This window comes from Arachis stenosperma, chromosome 2 (genome assembly GCF_014773155.1).
Source record: "Arachis stenosperma cultivar V10309 chromosome 2, arast.V10309.gnm1.PFL2, whole genome shotgun sequence".
NCBI lineage: Eukaryota > Viridiplantae > Streptophyta > Magnoliopsida > Fabales > Fabaceae > Arachis > Arachis stenosperma.
This window is the reverse complement of record NC_080378.1, coordinates 119,906,322-119,931,263: the sequence shown is the minus strand read 5'-3', so window position 1 is coordinate 119,931,263 and position 24,942 is coordinate 119,906,322. Positions and strand designations below refer to the sequence as shown.

General features: G+C 29.5%; 4 protein-coding genes across 4 annotated transcripts; all 4 read left to right on the top strand.

Moving 5' to 3' along the window:
• The first annotated feature begins 1,279 nt into the window (after positions 1-1,279).
• Positions 1,280-2,203, top strand: LOC130961965 (protein S40-7-like). Its single transcript, XM_057888019.1, has one exon. It carries the CDS (start codon positions 1,387-1,389, stop codon positions 2,044-2,046), a length of 660 nt encoding a protein of 219 aa, XP_057744002.1. The 5' UTR covers positions 1,280-1,386; the 3' UTR covers positions 2,047-2,203.
• Positions 2,204-7,493: 5,290 nt separating this feature from the next.
• Positions 7,494-15,507, top strand: LOC130961129 (probable UDP-N-acetylglucosamine--peptide N-acetylglucosaminyltransferase SPINDLY). Its single transcript, XM_057886842.1, has 18 exons — positions 7,494-7,894; positions 8,306-8,733; positions 9,523-9,684; positions 9,803-9,978; positions 10,091-10,166; positions 10,501-10,629; positions 10,760-10,879; positions 10,979-11,047; positions 11,136-11,217; positions 11,787-11,881; positions 12,522-12,586; positions 12,950-13,148; positions 13,330-13,524; positions 13,632-13,726; positions 13,837-13,972; positions 14,066-14,283; positions 14,370-14,497; positions 14,646-15,507. Exons 2-18 carry the CDS (start codon positions 8,323-8,325, stop codon positions 15,104-15,106), a joined length of 2,817 nt encoding a protein of 938 aa, XP_057742825.1. The 5' UTR covers positions 7,494-7,894; positions 8,306-8,322; the 3' UTR covers positions 15,107-15,507.
• A 734-nt stretch (positions 15,508-16,241) lies between these two features.
• Positions 16,242-18,638, top strand: LOC130962059 (casparian strip membrane protein 2-like). The gene is made up of 3 exons (XM_057888147.1): positions 16,242-16,573; positions 17,389-17,512; positions 18,360-18,638. The coding sequence occupies exons 1-3, from the start codon at positions 16,323-16,325 to the stop codon at positions 18,576-18,578; spliced, it is 594 nt and encodes a 197-aa protein (XP_057744130.1). The 5' UTR covers positions 16,242-16,322; the 3' UTR covers positions 18,579-18,638.
• A 2,844-nt stretch (positions 18,639-21,482) lies between these two features.
• LOC130961900 (casparian strip membrane protein 2-like) lies at positions 21,483-24,085 on the top strand. The gene is made up of 3 exons (XM_057887938.1): positions 21,483-21,782; positions 22,698-22,821; positions 23,606-24,085. The coding sequence occupies exons 1-3, from the start codon at positions 21,529-21,531 to the stop codon at positions 23,819-23,821; spliced, it is 594 nt and encodes a 197-aa protein (XP_057743921.1). The 5' UTR covers positions 21,483-21,528; the 3' UTR covers positions 23,822-24,085.
• Positions 24,086-24,942: the final 857 nt, after the last annotated feature.

Sequence of the window (24,942 nt, the reverse complement as noted above, 5' to 3'; positions counted from 1 at the left end):
CAAAAATACTATTAAACGTAAATTTAATCCATCCTTTTTAAGTATTCTTTTTAACTTACCTTTAACATAGTCAAACCAAACACAATTTAATTCTTATAAAAACTAATTTTGTAACTAGTGGTTTTCCTGAAAACTAAACCCATGAACTCTGAGAAGTAATTATCTATTGAATCACTTTATTATCCGATAATCTTTAGCAATAATATTATTTGGAAATTAAAGAAGTTGGAATTCTAACATGCTATTTAATATTTTAAATATCAATGGATAAGAAGCAATGGCATTCCCCTTACCCTTACTTAGCATGCGTGTCGTGTTGTAAGGAGTATGTCCTCAACTTCCATAGCTTACGTGTGGGATCCCACAAATCTCAAATCCAAACAAATACTACTTCCAAATCCAAAATGATAATGATATGCATTTTTTTTCATTTCATTATTTAACCTAATAATTAAGAACTTGATTAATTTATTTCTATAAATTATAATTACTTCTGTGGTTTTTTAATTTGAATATGGATAAAAAAGTGGTGTTGAACTTAAATGTGGGGAATACATAAGTTTCACAGTCATGTGGTGTCAATAGAACAGAACTCGGACCATGCGAATTCTCTATTAATAAAAAAATTGAAAACAACAAATAACTCGGATGGTCCGTTTTCTAGCTTCCGAAATTTATATTTGCCCAACCACAAGTCGGACCATGCGATTTCTTAAGCAAAATTTTAAAATCAAACAACTCGCATGGTCCGATTTGTGTACTCTGAGTTTTTTTAATTTTTTTAACACAAATCGGACCCTCCGATTTGTGTACTCTAGATTTTTTCAACTTTTAAAACACAAATCGGAGAGTCCGATTTGTGTACTCCCACAGTTTTAAAAAACACCAAAAATTACCATGTTAAAGTATATCATTCTTTTTGTTCCAATATCAAAATTTTTTAGCCTACTTCTGTCAATATATATAATATTATGTATATATTAAAATCAATTACTAAAATAATTATAATATATAATATTATATATATTAAAATTAACTATTAAAATAATTAGATAATTTATCGTATATATATATATATCAATATTTATTTATTTTTTAAAAAATTAGGTAATTTATCAAATATTTATGACTCAGCAAGAAATTAGTCATTACTTATAGTAGATGGTAAAAAAAAAAATTAAAAAAATGCATGTTGTTCTTCTCTTTCTTTGTGATTGTGCCACCACATTCTTGATGGCATTTAAGACCTTCTTTTCTTCGTTTTGTGTCTCTTCACACTTTCGCCACATCACACAGAGTCACGGATAGATAGATACACACATTCTCTCTCCTCTTTACTTTCTCTTTTTATCACTTTTTCTTTCTTCTTAACAAATAAAAAAAAAAATGGATCTCACTGCCAGTTCCCGCCACCGCCGTTCACCACCATCTTCCTCCTCTGACCGCCTCCTCGGCCTCTTCGCCGTTTCACCCTCACATTTACCTTCCGCATCCGCCGCCGGCGATGAGCTCAATGAAGCAGAACTCTTCTACGCCGTCGACGAAGCTTCCGAGCTGGAGAATCAGTTCTCGGCATGGCCACCGGCGAACAACAACGACCACCGGAGAGTCCACCAAAACTCCGGCATCCTCGCGGCGTTACCAGAATCCAATCGTTTAGCAGTTCTTCGCCGGAAACCGTCGTCATCTTCGACGTCAACGATGACGATTCCTTCGATCCCGAGGCCGAACGGCGACAGTTACTTCTCCCAGTCGGTTCCCGGCGGCGGCTGTGGAGGCCGGAAGTTTCAGCAGTCTGATCCGGTGAAGGTTCCGGTTGCTGCAGCAAAAACGAGAAAGAATGCCGGCGATCTTGCCGATGTGGACGACGGATACGACGACGATGACGAAATGCTGCCGCCGCACGAGATCGTAGCGCGAAGCTCCGGCGCTCTACCAAATACGACGTCGTTTTCGGTGTTGGAAGGCGTCGGTAGAACTCTCAAAGGAAGAGATCTTCGCCAAGTGAGAAATGCAATTTGGCGCAAAACCGGTTTTCTTGATTGATACTAATGAAGTAATGATATTATTAATCAGTTAAAAACTCAAAATTAAGTTAATAAGTTAATTAATTATTAGTAGTGTTTTTTTTTTTCTTTCTTTTAATTTGATGAAGCTCAATTTTGATAGCTTCACTTATGGTGACTAACAAGAATTTTAGTTATTTTTTTTTTGGTGACTAAGAATTTTAGTTATTTGAATTGGGAATGTTCTCTCAACGTTTTCTTTTCTTAAATTAGTATTAGCAAGTGTGATCTCTTTATATATTGTTTTTTTTTTAATAAAAATATATAATAAAACACTATGTTTGATAATAATTAATAAAATGGAGAGGCTTGATTTCTATTTGATATTTTTTTTTTCATTTCTCATTATTTTAGCTGACTAAGAACTAATTTGACATCTACTTATTTAAGTAAATGAAATATTTTATTTTTTATGATATTTTTTAAACTAGCAGGTCAATGATTAATTAATCAGGTGCAATATTTGTTTATAATCATAAATAAATTGATTATTAATCAGTTGCAATATTTGTTTAAGTAGATAAATAAACTAGACTGACTAACCCAATAGTTATTATTGATGATTATTTATATGTTTATATTATATGATATGATTATTCTATTAAACTAATTTAAGGAAAGAATTTGTAAAGACATATTTTCCAGATTAATGAATCAACATAATTGAGCTTTTATAGATCTTGAAGATTAGGTAGAGCTGTTGTGTCGATTATGATGTCGTACTCTATGATTGAATTGATTATGAATAATATAATATAATATGAGTTAGTGGTTGCTTAGATAATCACTATTAACTATTTAACTTTACATCATTAGAGATAACAAAGATTAGTGGTTGTTTAAGGTTATATGTTTTTGTTGTTCTTTCCGGGACCGAATAAACAGTTTTGTATATGACAAGCCGAGTGAATATGAAGCATTTGACCTTTTCTATAATGCTCTTTGAAGCTTTTTTTTTTTTTAATGGAAAATTTAACTTCATTTTAGTGTATATAAAATACACCACTAGTATTTTTTTTCACAATTTTATTTATTTATTTTGTGGTTGTCTATGACTCTGTAAAAAAAATTCAGAAATTATTTGTGTTATAATAATATGTGCTTATTTTTTAATGAAAACAGCCTCTTCCTATGCCATAGCCATCAAGTAAGAAAAGAGAGATGACCTCAACAGACTGTTACATATTTTAAGTATATTTATACTAATCAAATTAAGTTGATTTAGTGATTAATTTATTAATTTATTAATCTATTTAAATAAGTATTGAAATTTGATTTTTTTTTTGGACTAATCCTTAATTTGCTAGAGTGAAAAATGTGTTGGGGAGACCGAAAAAAATAGAAGGTACATAGGAACTTATTTTTTTTTATGATAGTTAACATTTAAAAAATGTATATATATATATATATATATTTTAAGCTCAAATGATCATATGTGTGTACTTTATTAATTATGTATTAAAAGGGTTAGAAGCTTACAAATATTTCTTCCTTGTTATTATTATTACAAGTACTAAATTGAGTTTTCGAAACTTTAATTATAGGACAAATCTTGTGCTTACATGAATCAAAGGTCAGCGCAAACTTGGTTCTTTCACCAACCCTTTCCTTGTGATATACCCCAAACAAATAAAATAAAGAATTTATTAAAATAGGGTGTTTATTAGTGTTGTCTAACATTAATTACTTGAATTACATGTATAATATAACAAGATACCAATAACTCAAAAAGTTTATAGTTGGAAAAACTGTATAAAAGCTTAATAAAATCTAGCTCCAAGTTTGAGCTATTATTACCTTACCTCGGACTAGGGCCATAACACATTGGGGCAAAAAGAATCCTACCTAATTGGCTAATTCATAAACCTTTTTTTATTAAAATCAAACAAGCCAATTTAAATTTAGAAATTAATAAAAAAAAAAACAGAGGTAACCCTACTTTGTAAGAGTTAAGGGTGTGTTTGATTTGCTTTCTTATTTTTTATTTTTATTTTTAATATTTTCTGTTTTTTGAATTTTGTAAAGAAAAAAGTGAAAACAATAAAATCTTATTTTCTGTTTTTACTTCCTATTTTCATATTTTTCTTTACAAAATTAAAAAAAAATACTAAAAATAAAACAAAAAATGAAAATACAAATCAAGGCACCTTAAATTTTATAAAATTTGTATCAATTTTCAGTTTCATTTGATAATGCATGACATTACATTTGTGTTTTTGTTAAAAGAAACCCAAGGTTTTTCTCTTCTTCTTTTTGGTCCAATTTTTCTTTTTGTGTGTGGTTACTAAAGAAGTCCAATGTGGAGGGTTGTTATAATGGACTAGGCTTGCCAACTCAACAAAAAAAAAAAAATCAATTTATTGTTCCTAAAAAAAATTTTAGGAAAAAACAAGATTTTTACTAAGAAATTTTATTGTTTTAATAAACTAGTGGGTGTGTTTTTAAAATTTTTGTCCCTTTTCATTTGGTATTTTTCACTAAATTTAATAAAGACAAAAACATGAATAAAGTAAAAAAGAAAAAATAGTTGAATACTCCTATACCAATATCTTTTAAAACTTATCATAACTATATTTAAATGATGATATTATAAGTATATGAACTACGAATATGATTGGTATTTGGTTGATTTGTCCAACAATTTTTTTTTCCTTATTGTTCTCCTTCTCAAATATTGATATAATTATGTTACCTACTTACATTTTACATTATATTCCCAAAACTCTGATTATGTTCACTATTTTTTGTAATTTATTTTTTAAAAAATCTCACTTTTCCTTGTGCGATTAGTTCTTGTGATCATCTAATAATTAATCTTTCTTAATTGAAGAGTTCTATCTTTAATTAAAAAATCTAAATTATTATACTTCTTACTTATATATATTTTATCACATTCAAAATTTAATATATTTCTTACTTTTTATCAATAGGTCATATCTAATATCCAAACGGCACTAGTTTTAGAAATTCATTCATAATATAATTCCATGTTTTTTAAGATCCATAATGTGTTCATTGTCATTAAGGAAATCATCTATTTATAGCATATCCACGTTTTCCTAACATTTGCCTAACACATATTATATGCATCAAATTTCCCATCTTAGAAAAAGCCATGGAACCCTTTGTCCTAATTGGTGGAGAAATGTGTCCATGTCATTGAGAAAAGTCCATCCAACATTGTTTGTCACGCTTTGGGCTTGATTACAACATTTTTCTTTTTTTATATATTTTTTATACACTTTTTTTTATTATATTAAAAATAATTTTTTTAAATTTTTTATCAATTAATTTTAATATTAAGAATAAAAAATAAAAAATATATCATTTTTCTTTTCTTATTTCTTTTGGATTAAAATTCTCTAATATAAAAAAATTAATAAAATGATCAAATAAAAAATTAATTACTTTTAAATTAGAATAATAAAATACACATTTTATAAAAATTATAAATTTAATAATAATTAACCTTTCACTTTACCACTTTATACATTTTTCATTTAAAACCATGCATGTATTCCATCCAAATAATTAATTCTTAACTAATGTCTTTGCCTCAAAGTATGTCTACCCTTTTTCTCCTCTCAAGTTGTTTCTAAATAAATAATTATATTGGTAATCCAATAAAGGCGGAAAAAAAGAGGCTAAAAGTGTGATTTAATTTAGTCATTGAATTTAAGGAACTATGTAAAGATATTAAACTTTATGTAAACAATTTCCCCACTCCTCTTTATGTTCATGGCTTCAACTGATTATTCAAAATCATTAATGATATAATCCACATAAGAATAAAGACATTAATCATTACTTCATTAGCATACATAAAGTTTAGAGTCTAACAAATTTAGAGTAATTTGCTCTCATTGAAGGTACAATTTTTGTTCAAGACTAATTAAATTATTTTTAATATCTAAACCTAAAAAATTGTTTGGTAAAATAAGTACCAAAACAAGTGACCAAACATAAATAATGCACACCACAAATCTCACCCCCCTTTATTTTTTCATGTATAATGTATGTTGAGGTTTAATTATTACATATTTGCACCCTATTGTTTTGGTTTGCATATGTTAGATAAATCAAATAAAAATCATTTATCCTTTTAAAAGTTCTAGTTTTCTAATAAAGTACTTCTACTTTATCTCCATCTAATTTTAAGGTCACTAAGAATATTCACATTTTCTATTTCTTTTTCTTTCTTCATACATATTCAAGAGCACTTGTTAAAAATATCAAAGTAGAATAACAATATAGAAAAAATATTTAATTATGAAGCTTTTAGTAGTATCCAATGTATAAAATCTTATTTTCTCTATAAAATAAAAATCTTTCTATTTTAGTATTCTTAACAATTGATCTTAAATTATTGATGCTTGAATAAAGCTTATGGTACTCCAATTAATTAATAAATTTAATTTTGATACACTGTAAAATAGTTTTACACGTGCATTTAATTACATAATCTCACATTAGTAAAAATAAATATTTTTTATATTGATTGCGTAAATAGTCATTAAAAAAATAAATATCGTTGTACAATTGAATAAAACGTTTTACATAGGGGTGTACATGGCCCGACTCGACCCGAAGACCTGCTCGGTCCCGAACACTTTAGGGGCTAATTTAATATGATTTCATCGGGTCTAGGGTCGGGTAAGGGTCTCAAAGATAGACCCGGTCATTATTTCGGGTCGGGTCCGAGCCATATCTCGGGTCACCCAAATTTGGCCCGATGGCCCGGTCATCATACACAATTAATATTTTGTGTTGGATGATGACTATTCTTATGTGGAATTTAAATATTGAAACCTTAATATTTTGTGTTATTAGTCATTTATAAGATTATAAGTTAATGTTTTATGTTTAAAATGCATAACACTTTACACTAATGCATAATATTGTGTTATTTGTATTGATTTAAATATTTCGTGTTAGACAATATTAGTATTGATTATGGTTATGCTTTAATTTTAGAGAATGGTTGGTTCTTGTTATATTTTTTTAAGTGAATTTTACTATGTGAATTGTGAAATAAAGGTTAGAGATTAGGTGATTTTTACATGCTAAAAACCCGATTTTTATCCGGTTTTCACCCGGCCCGAATGTGCGTAGGTTTCATCGGGTCTAGAATCGGGTTAGAATCCAAACATTAGGCCCGGTTTATATTTCGGGCTGAATATGGGTTAAGCCAAACCCAGTATGGCCCGACCCATATATACCCCTAGTTTTACACTAAAAGTGTATCAAAATTAAACTATTAAGTCTTAATTAATTACACTTAACTTAGATCCATGTTATCTTTTTTCTTTTTTTTTTCCCCATAGTTGATGTAATAATTGAAGATGATGGATCATTGATAAATAAAAAAAAAAAAAAGAGAAAAGGGGTTAAAAGAGGAACAACAAAGTTTGTGTTGTCCCTATGCAATTGCGTCCAATGCTGTAATCAAAAGGAACAGTGTCAGAGAAAGAGAGAGAGAGAGGGTTTCTTTCTGGGTTTGTGACACATTCAACCACTGTTTCTCTTTGTCGGAGGGGGAAGAGAAAAGAAGAAAAAAAAAAAAAAAACCCCCCTCAAAACAACACAACCTTCTTCTTCTTCTTGAATGCCCATCCTTCATTTCTTCATATTGTAGAACCTTTCATTTCACCACTCTCCTTCTTCTCTCTCTTCTTTTCCTCATTGTTTATTTTCTTCTTTCTGCTTTTTCTATATTGCAACTGCCCCTTTTCCCAAGATGCTGTTTTTTTGAGGGTTTATGATTAAAGTTTCCAACTTGCCCATGCCCTTTTCCTGCATCCATTGAAGACGCTTCTGGAGCTTCCCCTGTAAGTTTCCATGCCCTAATTTTGTTGCTAAAGATCTAACCTTTGCTATGTTGATCTTCTTTTGTTCGAAATCTTCAATGTTAGTTAGTTGTAGTTACTTGTTAGGGTTTTGTTTTCATTGTTGGGGGGTTTTGGGGTTTTGATCAATTTGCGTTCATGATGCTTTACAGTGTTACTTGATGCTCACTTCTTCAGTTTGATTCCATTTCTATTGCATTTGGATGGAATTAAAGGCATGTTTAGTAACATCTTATTTTGGGATTTTTTATTTTACTTTTATTTTTTTGGAAATTGTCTCATGATTTTGATCTTAAGCTGTTTTGAAAACTAAGCTGATCCAAACACGGTATTGTATTGTTTCATCAGAGTGCAAGAATAACAGTGTCTGTGATATGCTTTGTTTTTGTTTAGGGAAGTGTAGTGCTCAGATGGCATGGATAGAAAACAATGATGGGAATGGGGGAGAAAAGGAATTATCTAAAGACAATGGTTTTTTGAAAGTCTCTCAGAATTCTATAAGTACTGGTGGCTCTGCTGTGGATGTTGGTTCGGCGGATAAGCAAAGCGAAGGGAATGATGATCTTGCTTTTGCGAACATCTTACGGTCAAGGAACAAGTTCGTCGATGCTCTTGCTTTGTATGAACGTGTCCTTGACAGTGATAGTGGAAATGTGGAGGCTCACATAGGAAAGGGGATATGCTTGCAGATGCAGAATATGGGCAGGCTTGCTTTTGAAAGTTTTGCCGAGGCTATCAGATTGGATCCTCAAAATGCTTGCGCTCTCACCCACTGCGGTATCCTGTACAAAGAAGAAGGTCGCCTTGTGGAAGCAGCTGAGGTATGTCCATGCCAGTTAAGTAGCTTTGTGATAAATTCCGCAGCATTGTTGTTTTCTTCATTTCGGTTGTTTATGATGCGGCATGATTGTTGCCGTTTATGATGTAGAATAAGCATAGCTAGCTCCTTGGGAGTGGATCTACCATCTGGCTTTTCTTTAGAAATATACGTTTAGATGATGTAGTATTTGACTGGGAATTCTGATACGAAGACTGCTACAATTATTTAGTAATTTATGAAAGTAGTGTCGAAACATGAAGGGTTGTAATTTTTTCATACTTTTTCAAGTGGCTATTCTTGTTACAGCCTCAATACATTACCTAATGGGAATGGATCCTTTCAGTTGGAAAATCCACTGGACCATATCAAGCGTGAATTTTCACCACATGGTGGACCCTAACATGTATCCCACAAGCGTATCCAATCAACAGTGAAAATCCACAGTTTAAATGGTCTAGTGACTTCAGTTGAGAGGATCCATTTTCATTAACTAGTAAGGCTCGATTTACCTTGAAGGATGAAGGTATAGATTAGGTGTACGGTTTCAACTTCTTAAAATTTTCAGAGCTGTTTCTGGCTCCTGTATTGTGAGAATATGATGTTTGGGAATTGGGATGCATAGGTTAATCTATATAACCTCAATATTACATTTTGTTTGCTAATATCACAAAGTTTTAACTGTCATTGTACTTCATTATAATGTATATTTCCGATTCTAGAGCTTTAAGAAGTTAGTAGAAAATTTGCCTCGAAGTCATTACTGAGATAATATTTGATGCACTTGGAACAGTCATATCAGAAGGCTTTACGAGTAGATCCATCGTATAAAGCAGCTGCGGAATGCCTAGCCATTGTTTTAACAGATATTGGTACCAACATAAAGCTCTCAGGAAACACACAAGAGGGAATTCAAAAATATTTTGAAGCCCTCAAAATAGATCCGCGTTATGCTGTAATTCTCTTACATTTCCAATCATTTTACCTTTTTGGAATGCTATATCCCTTTTTTAAATTTATTTAGCTTTGTCTGCATAATAATACCTTTCCTCCCGTACAACGTGTTCCTGCAGCCAGCATATTATAACCTCGGCGTGGTCTATTCTGAAATGATGCAATATGACATGGCCCTCACTTTCTATGAAAAGGCTGCATCAGAAAGGCCTATGTATGCTGAAGCATACTGCAATATGGGTGTGATTTACAAAAATCGTGGTGATTTAGAAGCGGCTATTACTTGTTATGAGAGGTTATCTACAGCTTGCATTATCTTTTTCGGAACCAAGTTCTGCATCTAATATTTTTGTTGAATTATTGACTTTTGATGTTGGCTTCTATGTTCAATCCATGTTCTGTGGCAGGTGTTTAGCTGTTTCTCCTAACTTTGAGATTGCAAAGAATAATATGGCTATAGCTTTGACCGACTTGGGAACAAAGGTGATGCTCGTGAAATTCCACGTATAATCTTATTATCAGCATGAATAATAACGCAATGGTAATACATTGTAAAAATTGTAGAACCGTGTAAAACTTTACACTATGGTTCTTTAACACAAAGTTATTTACTTTTGATGGCCATGGAATCCGCAGTTTGTTGCTTAGTGACTGTTGTACTTTAAATTACTTTTGCACAATTTCGAAGTGGCTTTCTGGAAATACAAAATAATATCTTCTCCTTGTTCCTTCTGAATTAGGAAGGGAAGTCGAGTTTTCATACTAATATACTATCTTCTTTCCAGTTATTGTCCTAAATCACTGTTTTGGTTTATAGGTTAAACTGGAAGGAGATATCAATCGAGGTGTGGCTTTTTATAAGAAAGCTTTGTATTATAATTGGCATTATGCCGATGCCATGTATAATCTTGGGGTTGCGTATGGGGAGATGCTTAAATTTGATATGGTATGTCTTACACACCCACGTGACTATTTTTCCAGTTGCAGATATAAACTTATCATATTATATTATGATACAAATGTCAACTTCTTCTATGACTAATCGAATTTGTGGAAAATCAATTTATACTGTTTAGGCTATTGTGTTCTATGAACTTGCCTTCCACTTCAATCCACATTGTGCAGAAGCTTGTAACAATCTAGGTGTTATATACAAAGATCGTGACAACCTTGACAAGGCTGTAGAATGCTATCAGGTAATGACTAATTATAATCATGTCCATTTTGTAACGCTCGTGTCAAAATGCATTTTTTTGTTAGCAGTTATCACAACTTTGTCCTTTTGTTATGTGCAGCTTGCATTGTCAATCAAACCAAACTTTTCACAGTCATTAAATAACCTTGGGGTTGTATACACTGTCCAGGTTAGGTATTGTGTAATTTTTTAATTTGGGATTAATCAGAAGTTTCTTCAGTAACTGATTCTCTGCGTGTTTTCCATTCTTTCTCCAGGGTAAAATGGATTCTGCTGCAAGTATGATTGAAAAAGCTATCATGGCAAATCCAACATATGCAGAAGCATACAATAACCTAGGTATTTTCTCCTTTTTCCTATGATTTATTTGTTTGCTCGTTATGGTTTGAACATGGATGTGGTTGTCTTTGTCTACAATTTAATTCTTTTTGAAAGGAGCATAATTTTAGAATAGGTATAGTTGGACTTGCTAATCTTCATCAGGTTTCTCAGTAACCGTGATTCAGTAACAATGTAACATTATAGACTTAGATGGTTGGAGAAGGTTTACAAAAAAAGTTTAAGTTGGTTCAAGTGAATCTGTCTACTTTCTCTTTCGATAGGCCAATTTTCATAGTAGCATTTTGGTATTTTATGTACAAGAGATCAAACATAATGCTGGCTACAAAGTTTATGTTGAAATGATATTACTGTTTAGGTGAAGATAACTAGAATGGCAGTTAGTGTGGAAGGGGTTTCTGAATACGTGTGATTTATTGTCTTTAGACTTCTGCAAGTTATCTCTCTTGGCCAAAAGATTCTACTTTTCTCGTTATGTTCAGTTACAAAATATGATTTAATAAAGTTCAAGCAAGAAGAACTTCTATAACATCTGCATACACTTAATATAATGTATTATTGTTGCGCAGGAGTTCTTTATAGAGATGCTGGTGATATTGCTTTAGCTATTAACGCTTATGAGCAATGTCTTAAGATTGATCCTGACTCACGAAATGCTGGCCAGGTCTGGTGCCTTTTTTTCCCCCCACTTTTTCATTCTCTCTTTCATTGTTCAATCGATGCTTTTGATGTCCAAAATTGAAACTTTGGGTGGTGCTTTTGTTTTCATTGTTATCAAGCAACTTCAACTTTCAAAGTGTTTCACATTTTTTTATGGATGTGATGGATGATGCTTTTATTATGGTGTTGTCTGAATCTTTCTCGCTCCATTTAGGTTTTGGTGTATGCTTTCTTAGTGTAAAGCGTCACATCCTATATGTTAATAAATCTGATTCTGCTAACAAATTCACTTCTGTCTTACTTCTACTGAACTTCCTTAAATGGGAAGCCTAGATACATATTTAGTATCCTTGATTAAAGAAGATTCTATGTTTTCGTCGGATTCCTTAGATAAGTTGAGGGACTAAGGAGTCTTAAGTTTCCATAATAATAAAAGGTGGTTCAGTTGAATACTTGAATGTTAATTTTGAAACTAACTTATCTATAAAAATGTAAGTAGTATTACTTTAACTTTCTCATAAACTAGCTTGTGTTGTGATACAAGCTATGGACGACTGAATTTTGTTCTTCCGATGTCTATTTTATTCTTGGAGGTTTGTCCATATATTAATTGGAATCTCATTTAAATCCACTTTAATGTGCAGAATCGCTTGCTCGCAATGAATTACATTGATGAAGGGAATGATGACAAGCTTTTTGAGGCTCACAGGTTGCAGTTTTCTCCTATGAACTTATTTTCACGAACTTCGATTATTGCCTCATTGGTGCTGCTTGATTGGCATCTTTAGCTAGTCAACTACTTTGCTATTTCTTCATAAATGTTTGATAATATAGATAACTTTCCCTGGTGATGAGATATATTGTACTTCAATTGACTTCTCGATCAACTTTCATTGGTTGAATGAACTTTTTAGTCTTGAAGGAAGTCTTTTTAGAGTTACTTTAGAAAAATTGTAGTGTCATATTTTCTTTTCTTCATGTAGTTTCTATTTTGTGCATGAAATCCACTTAATGTGGAAGGTAGAAAGATGTGTAGCTTGGACACTATTAAAAGTGAAATGTTTCCTTTCAGGGACTGGGGCAGGAGATTTATGAGGCTATATCCGCAGTTCACATCATGGAACAACTCAAAAGATCCTGAACGTCCTCTTGTGATAGGATATGTATCTCCTGACTATTTTACACATTCTGTGTCGTATTTCATTGAAGCTCCCCTTGTATATCATGACTACACCAATTATAAAGTGATTGTTTATTCAGCAGTTGTCAAGGTATCGTTTATAAATGCTTCTGTGAAAAACGCATTGGTTTCATCTGTCCCGGCATGCATTTCTGCATAGTTGTTGTCTTGGCTTACATTTCATCATTTCTGATAACTCCGGGTGCATAGTTTTCTGCTGTCGTAATTTTTTATATTTTTGGCAGATAATTGATTTTCTTGTGTTGTTGCAGGCTGATGCTAAAACCATTCGGTTTAGAGAGAAAGTCTTAAAGAAGGGTGGGATCTGGAAAGATATATATGGGACCGATGAAAAGAAGGTTGCCGAAATGGTTAGAGAAGATCAAGTTGATATTTTGGTAGAACTTACTGGCCATACAGCAAATAACAAATTGGGGATGATGGCATGTCGACCTGCTCCGATTCAGGTGTTTTTTTCACATCTATATGGAGACTCTTAACTCTTTCCTTTTGTTTTAGTAGTAGATTTGATTATTTTTCTGCAAATATTTAACCTATAGTGCTTGACATGCAGGTGACTTGGATTGGTTATCCAAACACCACCGGATTGCCAACAATTGATTATAGAATCAGTGATTCTCTGGTGGACCCTCCTGAAACAAAGCAGAAGTAGATCTCCTCTAGAACTTCTGTACTTTCTTGTCGTTAATCTGTTCAGAGCACTTATTTCGTATTATGATTATTCTAGTTTGTTTGCTAATGGTACTTCTATATCTCAGTCACGTTGAAGAGCTAGTTCGTTTACCAGAATGTTTCCTTTGTTACACGCCTTCTCCTGAAGCCGGTCCTATTGTTCCAACTCCTGCCCTTTCCAATGGCTTCGTCACATTCGGCAGTTTTAACAATCTGGCGAAGGTAGTGTGTTATACATATATTATTTAATACGAAATGTTTTTATTTAGTCAAGTAATCATGCATATTCTAACTTATGTTATTTTATTTCGACAGATTACACCTAAAGTATTGCAGGTTTGGGCAAGGATACTGTGTGCAATCCCGAATTCTCGCCTTGTGGTGAAATGTAAACCATTTTGCTGTGAAAGTGTGAGACAAAGATTTCTTTCAACACTAGAGCAATTAGGTTTGGAACCTCTCCGTGTTGATCTTCTGCCCCTTATACTTCTCAACCATGATCATATGCAAGCCTATTCTCTGATGGACATAAGGTAATATCTGTTGTTTGCATTCTAAGTTTGTGAAGATAACTTGTGTTTTTTACTGAACTTGTAAACTATTTTGTCGTTTCGTGTAGTTTGGACACGTTTCCATATGCTGGAACGACGACAACTTGTGAATCTTTATACATGGGAGTTCCATGTGTTACAATGGCTGGTTCAGTACATGCTCACAACGTTGGCGTTAGTCTTCTTAGCAATGTTGGTAAGAAATTCTCAGAAAATTTGTGGGTGTTTCCCAATAAACTTGTACTTTTTTCATGTGTTTCATTGCTGACATTTTGGCACAAAATTTTTTTCTTGGCTGATCTAAGTCGTGTAATTGAGCATAGCTTTGGAATTCGAATTTTCAGGCCTTGGACATTTAGTTGCCAAAAACGAAGACGAATACGTTAAATTGGCCCTAAAGTTGGCGTCCGACATTCCAGCGCTACAAAATTTGAGAATGAGTCTACGAGAACTCATGTCCAAGTCCCCTCTTTGCGACGGAGCGAATTTCATCCTCGGCCTAGAGTCAACATACCGGCAAATGTGGCGCAGATATTGTAAAGGAGACGTTCCGTCTTTGAAACGAATGGAATCGTTGCAACACCCCGTTTCAACGAGCGACACGTCCAACCAAGAGTCCAAGCCAGTAAAGGTCATAACCTCAAGTGAGGGTAGTAACCCTGAATCGGTCAAGGCTAATGGATTTACTTCAAATTCAATGCAACAATCCTCCAAACTCAGCATTCATAATTGTGAAGAAAATGGAGGGTCATTGAATCATAGTAGTAGTAGTAGTAGTAAGCAAGGAATTGTGGGGTCAAGTTGAAAATTTGGATTGTTCATCTGAGAGTCCTTTATGTAAGTGATTCAAGGATGTTGGAACTGTATTACAAAAAAATAGGATTCAGTATTAGGTTGGCACAATGTATATTGATGTTGCTGCTGGAAGAGTCTTTGGTAGCAACCTAGGCATCCCTAAGTTTCTGTTTTTTTTTTCCCTCTTAAAAAAAAAGAAACAAAAAATTGCATTATAGATTGGCAATTTTTTCCTAGCAGGAAAGTGTAGGGCAAGTGTTGTCAAAATTTGTGTTTCAAGTGCTGATATGATAATATGCAAATTGCAAAGAGGTGATGCTGCTTTGAATGAACATCTCTTAGCTATTGTAACTCATTTTTTCTTTCCCTCCATGAATGATAATTGTTCTAATGGTGTAGGCTTTTGTGCAACATTGACTTTTGCCATATCTTGTGAAAACTAGCAATTTATTCATATAAAGATCAATACTTTAATAATTGGGTCCAAAGTTGTCAATAATTTCTTTTTGTGAAAATTATGATTAAAGGGATTAGGAAGGCTTTATCAGGTTGTTTTGACCAATCAATATACTTGAGGCTTTATTAATTTTATATTAGATTAGTGGATTAATGGATTAGAGAGAATTTGCATGGTTTGGTTGACTATGATTAATAAATGAAGAGATTAATTTGATTTGTAAAATAAAGTCTAGTTTTTGAACAATTTTAAATACCTTTGTCACATTAATTTTTTTTTTTTTGGTGTCTCTATGTTACAAATGTATGCATCATAACCTGTGTCAATATTTATTTTATATATAATTTTTAAATTTTACAATAATATTCATTTTAACACTATTTTTTTTATATTTATTAGTAAATTATATTTATTGTCAATTAACACTTACTTTTAGATGTACATATTTCAAGAAAACCAAGTCTATTATAAGAAGAAAAATAAATAAATAAAATGAATATTAACTTTCTCTATTCTATCATGTCATAAAAAAAGTAGCTAATAGTGGAAATGGTTTCCAAACAACTCAACTTGACTTCTCATGTATCATATAGTTGACTTTTCCAAATGTTTATGATCCCCCTAATTCTCTATATAAACTCAAAACATTCAATCCATTTTACACATCCATTCATATTACAATCTCACATATCCTTAGACACTACTATATAATATTATATACTAATTAATTAATTAAGTTTCCCTAATTTTCCAAAGCCAAAAAAGAAAAATGTCAACCACCATAGATATTGTGCCAGAATCAAGCAATGTTATTAAGGGAAAAGCAGCTTTGCTTGGTGCACCACAAAGGCCAGGAGGGTGGAAGAAAGGGCTGGCCATAATGGATTTTATTTTAAGGTTAGGTGCCGTTGCGGCCGCTCTCGGTGCGGCCGCCACCATGGCCACCGCCGATCAGACACTCCCTTTCTTCACTCAATACTTTCAGTTTGAAGCTAGCTATGATAGCTTCACCACTTTCACGTATGTCATGTTTGATAACTTGTACTATTTATTAGAGTTGTGTTTTATGTTTATGAATTTGGTTTTAGATTAATTATTATGTTGACTCACATTTTGTTTTATGAATTTGCTAAGAAAATTTGAGATCAGATAAATTTACATGTTTTAGATAGTTTAGAGGAAAATTATATATTTTAAAAAAAATAAGTATAGAAAATTAATTTTTAATTAGTTAATATTAGTCAACTATTTCTATTATAAGATTATTTTTTAACCTTTATTTTTTAGAGAATTTAAGATTTAAAATTTAATATTTAAGATTTATAATTTAAAATTTAAAATTAAAAAATTAGCTGACGATTGAAAAAAAACTTGAGTTTTTAGACGAAATCATATTTATTGTGTCACTTAAAAAATACTCCATTTATTTTAAAATAAATGTTGTTTTAACTAAATCAATAGATTAAAAATAGATAAAGTATATTTTTTGTTCTTAGTGTTTGTAATTTTTTTTTTAAAAATATTTTTAATATTTAGTTGTATTCAATTTTATTCCTAATACTTTTTATTTTTATTAAAATTATCCCTGAACATTAATTTCATATAAAATGTTAGGAACAAAATTAAAAATTTTTAAGAATAGTTTTGATACAAATAAAAAAATGTCAGATATAAAATTGAATAAAATTAAATGTTAAAGATATTTTTAAAATAAATTATAAATATTAAAGATAAAAAATATGCTTTACACGATTTAAAATTTAAGATATTTGGACATAATCATACATGGATACATAAAGCGATATTTATTTCAGATAATAGAAAAATGAATGCAGGTTTTTGGTAATTGGAATGGCATTGGTGGGTGGGTACTTAGTTCTATCACTGCCTTTCTCTATTGTGGCCATCATTCGTCCCCATGCAGCTGCACCAAGACTCTTCCTCATCATCTTAGACTCTGTAATAACCTCTTTCATCACATATATATCTTTATTTAGTAACAAATTATATATTTCCAAGTCATTTCAAAGAGTTTTTAGTTTGACATTTTAAATAAATTTTAATTACTAATTTCATAATTAATTTTTTATTTCAATAGAAAAATCAATTTTTACATCAGAATTTCTCGTCTATTTGAAAGTATTAATCTGAGTATTTTAAAAGATTTTAGAAACTTTGGAATCGATTTGTCAAAATATTTTAGTAATACCTAACAAAATGAAAGATTAAAGACTAATTTGATAATTAAAATTTATTAAAGACTAAAATATTTGGCTAAAATAAAATTTCTTAGAGATTGACTTAAAGTATTATTCTAAGGTTTGTTTGGGTAAGTTTTTAAAAAAAGATTTTTTTAATTATTTTTTTTTAAAAGATCTTATAAAAAAATAAAAATAATTTTATATTTGAATATCTCATGAAAAAAAAAAATTTTATTTATCAATTATATTTAGGTATAACCATATAAAAGCATTTTTTTGTTTATATATTATATAAAAAATATATTTTTTTTAAAGAAAAAAATATTTAAAAAAAATATGTAAATTATAACTTTTCAATAAATATGTATTTTTTTTTTTTTTAGTGTTTTTATTTTTACTACTAAAAATTTACCAAACATGTTAAAAAAAATTTTTTTCATTAAAAAAATTTTTTTTTTATATCAACTTAATAGCGTCTAAACAAGCAAAATATTTGCTACCAACGAACATTTTCATAATAATATATCTTAATTTGATTATATTAATTATTCTTGAAATCTTAGTTATGATATTTATTTAGTGATATGATGAAATTATTATTGTAGGTGTTTCTTGTTCTAGCAACAGCTGGTGCTGCTTCAGCTGCATCAGTAGTATACCTAGCACACAATGGAAATCAAAGCTCCAATTGGCTTGCAATTTGTAACCAATACAGTGATTTCTGTAATCAGACAAGTGGAGCAGTTGTCTCTTCCTTCATTGTTGTTGTCATCTTCATGTTCTTGATTGTTATGTCTTCTTTGGCTATTGCCAAGAAGCATTGATTTAATTTGTGCTGATTAATTAAGTTACATATATATGTGTGTTAGTGTTGTGTATTTATCTTTGTGTGTTTTTTTTTTTTTTTTTTTTTTTTTTTTTTTTTTTTTTTTACTTTTCCAATGTTGTCATCATCAAATGTGATCAAATTGATTTTGTTGTACTAAGCGTGATGAAAATCACAATTATGATCTTGCATTTCTCTAGTTAACTTTTGCAATTTTGAATTGTTTTTTAATAAATTATGGACATATAGCGAATTAATTAAACATATGGTGTTAATTAAAGATTGAAAACTTAGGATTAGTTAAAGAAAATAGTAAAATTAAATAACTGAAATTTTATTTGTAGATTATATATAGAAAGCTAATAATAATCCTTTGTTTTAATATTACTAATGGCTTAAGTTGAAATCCAACTCAATAATATTGAAAATATGAGCCCAATTCTACTAACGAAAGGACAAATTAAATTTCCCTAATTCTATTATTATTATTAGTATTATTGAGTGAATATATATATATATATATATATATATATACTTTTTATATTATAAATACATACATAAGAATCTAATGAATAAATTTATTATTATTTTTATCTAAATAATACAAAAAAAATTATGGTATAATATTATTATGCAATTAATAATAATAATAATAATAATAATAATAATAATAATGTTATGTCTGATATGTCTGATAGAAAAAAATGTTAGAAATTGATTTGATCTGTATATTAATTTTTTTAGGGGACTAAAATGTCCACTTTTAAAATTTTTGGAGATTGATCTGACGGAAAATAAATTAGGGATGGATTTGTTTGTCGGAATAAAATCTTCAGAATTGATTTGTGTATTAATTTTTTTAGGAGACTAAAATGTCCAATTTTAAAATGCTTGGAAATTGATTTAGGTAATTACTCTTTTATTATTTGACATATACACATATAAATAATTTATAATATAAAAAGTAAAAAGTTTGAATAATATTGCCTTATTTGGTGATTCCTCCATTATTTATAAAGAGAGTATAATTCTATTAAGTGCTATTAGTTCTTTTTCATTTGAAATGCCTTTAGAATTGCTACATTTGGATTAGACTATACATATAAAAAAAAAAAGAATATTTATTTTGTAAACAAATTAACTCATTAAATTGTCAAAAAGTAACCACATATATAAATTCCAATAGTTATATCCTATATTATAGTTTACTCAATTTTAGGTCAATTAAATTAAATTTAGGTTAACAAAGAATCCAATAATGTGTTATGGATTAGGGAGACTTGCTATGTGGTTTGGTTGATGAATTAATAAATTCAAATATCTCTTGATTATTTGCATTTAATGGGTTAGGTTATATGGATTATGAACTTTAATCATATAGAAACTATACGAATTATTTGAATAATACCAAGTCGGGTTTGTTGTTCATAAACATTTCTCATATTCATAATTATATGCTAATTAATCTTTTAAATTATTTGATCACGTATTTTGATTTTTGTTTTTGATATTTTAATTTTAACAAATAATTATAGCTATATATTTAGCATTGCTTTAACTCTTCCATTATATCATTTTAACAAAAAACATGATTATTTTATAGAACAATGCTAGGGAACTAACTTTATATAAGCCAAGAATTAGCCAACTGGTAAATCAGAGGTACCGGTGACTTCAACCGGATGTTGCTACTAATAGGTACACGGATGTTTCTTTTTCTTGTAAATTGGATGTTTTTGGATATGATTTCTATGTTTTATGTGTTACGCATTAATAAAACATAATTAATTATATGAAACCAACTAATGAATTATCAAAGCATCTGTTCTGTGATTCTCTCCTAACACTAGCATATCTTCCCTCATGTTTTGAACGTGTTCAATAATAATTTAACAAACAAATTAAATTATAAATTAATAAAAATAATTATAATTAATTATGTTGTTCCATTCTTGGTTGATTATTAGTTGGTTCCATATACTTTTCCTATTTTATATTATGCTGACTTGCTAGCTAGCAACTCCAAATTTGATTTAATTAAGTACTCTATATACTTTCTTTATTTTCCCCCTAAAAAATGAGAATAAAAATTGTGAAATTAATTACTATATATGTATATGTGTGTGTGTTTTTTTTTTGTTTAATTACTCTGTCAGTTCTATAATTTTACAAAATTTTTAATTAGGTCTCTATACTTTTTTTCTTTTAATTGGATCCCTACACCAATTTTTTTTTAATTAGGTTCCTTTTAGTAGTAATTGGCTTAATTGTATAGGGACCCAACTAAAAAAAATTAATCCAGAGATCCAAAGAAAAGGAAAAAAAAGTTAGGGACCCAATTAAAAAAAAAATTGGTGCAATGACTCAATTAAAAAGAAAAAAAGTATAGAGACCTAATAAAAAATTTTGTAAAATTATAAAGACTAGTAGAGTAATTAAACCCTTTTTTTTTTCTCTACACCTACCTCACACCTCTACTTGCTTTACTGTAAAAAAAGTTGAATAAGTTGTATTAATTATTAAATAATTTGATTTAATACCAAATATTTTTTGGCATTTAATTAATTAAGTACTTTATAAACTTTATTATAAAAACAGGAAGTCTATTATAAAAAAAAAATAATTCTCCACTATCCTAATTTTTAAAATTTTAAAACTAAAATACAAAAAATTGGCATAAGTTAGCTTTTGATATAATTGGCTCTTTAGGCTTTTTTCATTTATTTATTACACCTTACACATCTACTTGCTTTACTATATAAAAAAAAAGTTGAATAAGTTGGAAATGATTATTTCATTAATTAACAACTTCACTACTTCACTTAATTCACTAACCCCATAAAATTATTATCTCTATATAAGCTTGAATCAATCATAATAACACTTGCATCCTTCACATAATAACATATATAGTAATTGAATTAAATTTCTCTAATTAGAAACAAAAAATGTCAACAACAATTGATGTGGCAGAATCAAGCCATAATAATGTTTCAAAGGGAAAAGCAACAATTGTTGGAACACCAAAGAGGCCAGGTGGATGGAAAAAAGGAGTGTCAATAATGGATTTCATAGTGAGGTTAGGTGCCTTAGCTTCCACCATTGGAGCCATTGCCACCATGGCCAATGCTGATCAGAGTCTCCCTTTCTTCAATCAATTTGTTCAGTTTGAAGCCTCCTATGACAGCTTCAGTGCTTTCCAGTAATCTCACCTTCCTTAATTATCTTAATTAATTACTTTTTTGGTTTAATTACTCTGTTAGCCTATAGTTTTGCGAAATTTTTAATTCGGTTCCTATACTTTTTTTCTTTTTAATTAGGTTTTTGCACCAAATTTTTTTTCAATTAGGTCTTTTTTAGTAGTAATTGGTTTAATTGTATAGGGACCCAACTAAAAAAAAAATTGGTAGAGGGACTCAAATAAAAGGAAAAAAAAAGTATAGGGACTCAATTGAAAAAAAATTTGGTGCAAAGACCCAATTAAAAGAAAAAAAGTATAGGGACCTAATTAAAAATTTTGCAAAACTATAAAGACCAACAGACTAATTAAACCTACTTTTTTTTCAATGTGTTGTTAAAAATATGTTATTTTATAACTTTTTTTCTTATAAACCGAGTCGATTCAGTTTTTAATTAGAATTTAATTTTTTTGCATTGACCGATTTATACAAATATTGTGTATTGCCTATCTTCGATAATAACAAATTTTTAAATTTAGTGTTTAAAAACATGAATTTTTTTAGATGACTTTGTAAAATTTGTTGTATTATCAGTACATTTAAATTAAACTCTTTTAATTCCTGTGTTTCATACTTTTGTTTAATCCCTATATAAAAAGAAATTCAGTCTATTCAATATAAGAAAATAATTGATTTTATATAAACATCATGCTTAACAAAATATTAATTAATCCTTAAACTTCTTAATTAATCAATAAGATGAACTAGTTGCATAATTTCTTATTTATTATCTAGAGAAATATTTGAGAATTAGAAAATTTTGTCCAAATTTATTATCTTCCAAAATGATGTAACATGTATATATATATATACCTTGATCCTTAATTGTGATTAATTAACGATATGTTTCTTTAAACTAAATTAAAATAATAATGCAGGTTTTTCGTAATTACATTGGCATTAGTGAGTGGCTACCTGGTCCTCTCTTTACCTATTTCTATTGTAGCCATTGTAAGGCCTCATGCAGTTGGTCCAAGGATTTTCCTCATCATCTTAGACACTGTAAGCTCTCTTAATTAAACCTAAAAAATTAACAAAATTTTGTTGTAGAGTAATACTCAATTATAAAAAGGACCTATTTAGTATTCAAAATTATTTGAAAACCTTCTAATCCTTAAAAATTCTATAGAATCTAATAATGGAATATTACTTTTTTCTTTATATCTCTATATTTGTCTTAGTTACTAAATACAACAAGCTTATTGATATTTACCATGGTTTTAATAACTAGATCCATCGATTCAACTGGATTAACTAAAAATCAGTCACGCATTAGATTTGATTTAGTAATAAATTAGAAATTTTATTTTAAATTAATTTTAATGCACTGATAATATAAAGACTTTTACACATTCATTCAATCAGATTTATATATTTTGATGACTTTTAAATATGGAGTTAAAAATTAGTTATTTTTATTAATATGACAATTTACTATTGATTGTCTATGTAAATTGTAAAATTTTTTCATAAAATCAAAATTTTCTTTTTTTTTTTTTTTACTAAAAAACTAGTTTAAAAATTATATTAATTTATTATATTCAGTTCAATTCCAATTAAACTTTTAATTTTATCGATTTGGTCTGAATCTTAGAAGTTTTAGGGTGCGTTTGGTTTGCATCATTTTCAGTGTTTTCTGTTTTTTAAATTTTGTAAAGAAAAAAAAGTGAAAATAGTGAAAACAATAAAGTCTTATTTTTTGTTTTCACTTTTTTTTTTCTTCACAAATATATTTACATAACTTAGATTATAGAATCTTATGATATGAATTGTTACATATTTGCAGATTTTTCTGACTTTAGCCACATCAAGTGCGGCTGCAGCTGCTTCCATAGTATATCTGGAACACAATGGAGAGCAAGACCCAAATTGGTTAGCCATATGCAACCAATATGGAACTTTCTGTATGCAAACCAGTGAAGCTGTTATCTCTTCATTCTTGACTGTGGTTTCCTTCATCATCATGATTATCATTAATACTTTGGCCCTTGGGAAGCACTGATGCCTAAATTCAACATTTCCTAGGGGGCTTCCTGCAAATTATTATTATTGCCTATGTGTTTATTGTTATGTATTATATTGTATGGTTTATTTTGTAATTTCCTAAAATTTCCTCATCATAAGGTTACTTTGTGACGAATTGTGAGGATCTTTATATTTTCTTGAAGTCAATGATGTACCAAATTCAATTGGTTATTGGCTTTTTCTAATTTGATGTTGGGTTGGAATTTGTATTATAAGATTTCTACTTAATACACACAAGTTTGAGCCATGATTATTGTGTTACAGCTTATAATTCTCTATTCTTTATTAGTAGCTCTTTAATTAATTAATTAATCAGTTCATATTTAAAATTTATGTATGGACGATCGAATTATATATATGAACCGATCATACTTAGTAGAATAAGATTTTGTTGTCATCGTCTTTGTTTCACTCTGTTTTTTATTAAAACGACTATAATATTAATTGATTTTTTTTTTGTCAATACTTATTAACAACATCAAATGAATCTCAATTAATTTATAAATGAATTAAAATCAATACAATTTTAAACAAGTAATAAAAAAATTCAATCATCAACAAAAACATATCAAATTTATTTTTATATCCAAATGAACCTCAATTAAAAGGAGAAAAAGAAAAAGCGCAGCAACAACAGCACAAAAAAAAAAAATGACGATTGAAAGAAAATACGCAAAGAAGAAGGAACGCAAAGAAAAAGTAGGAGAAAGGCGAAAAAGAAGAATGAGCGCGAAGACAAAGAATGATATGTTTGCGTCATTGAAACGCTCATGTGTAACAGACTGGTATAATAAAAATAACTTTTATTGAATTTAAGCTAATTTAATTAGACTTAATTACCAAAAAGATTTGGATATATAGTTGCACTGTTTTATTTTCTTTATTCTACTATGGACTATATAGATTTCAAAGCAAACAATGGCAACAACTTACACATAAAATATGAATTTACCTTTTGGCACCACTACATACAAGATAATTGATAAGTTTCTTACTTTAATTTTCTTTTTCATCTCATACTTCTCTTGAATAAGTTTGAGATTGCATGCAAATAAAAATTTTCACTCATTATTAAAATATTCATGACTATTAGACCCT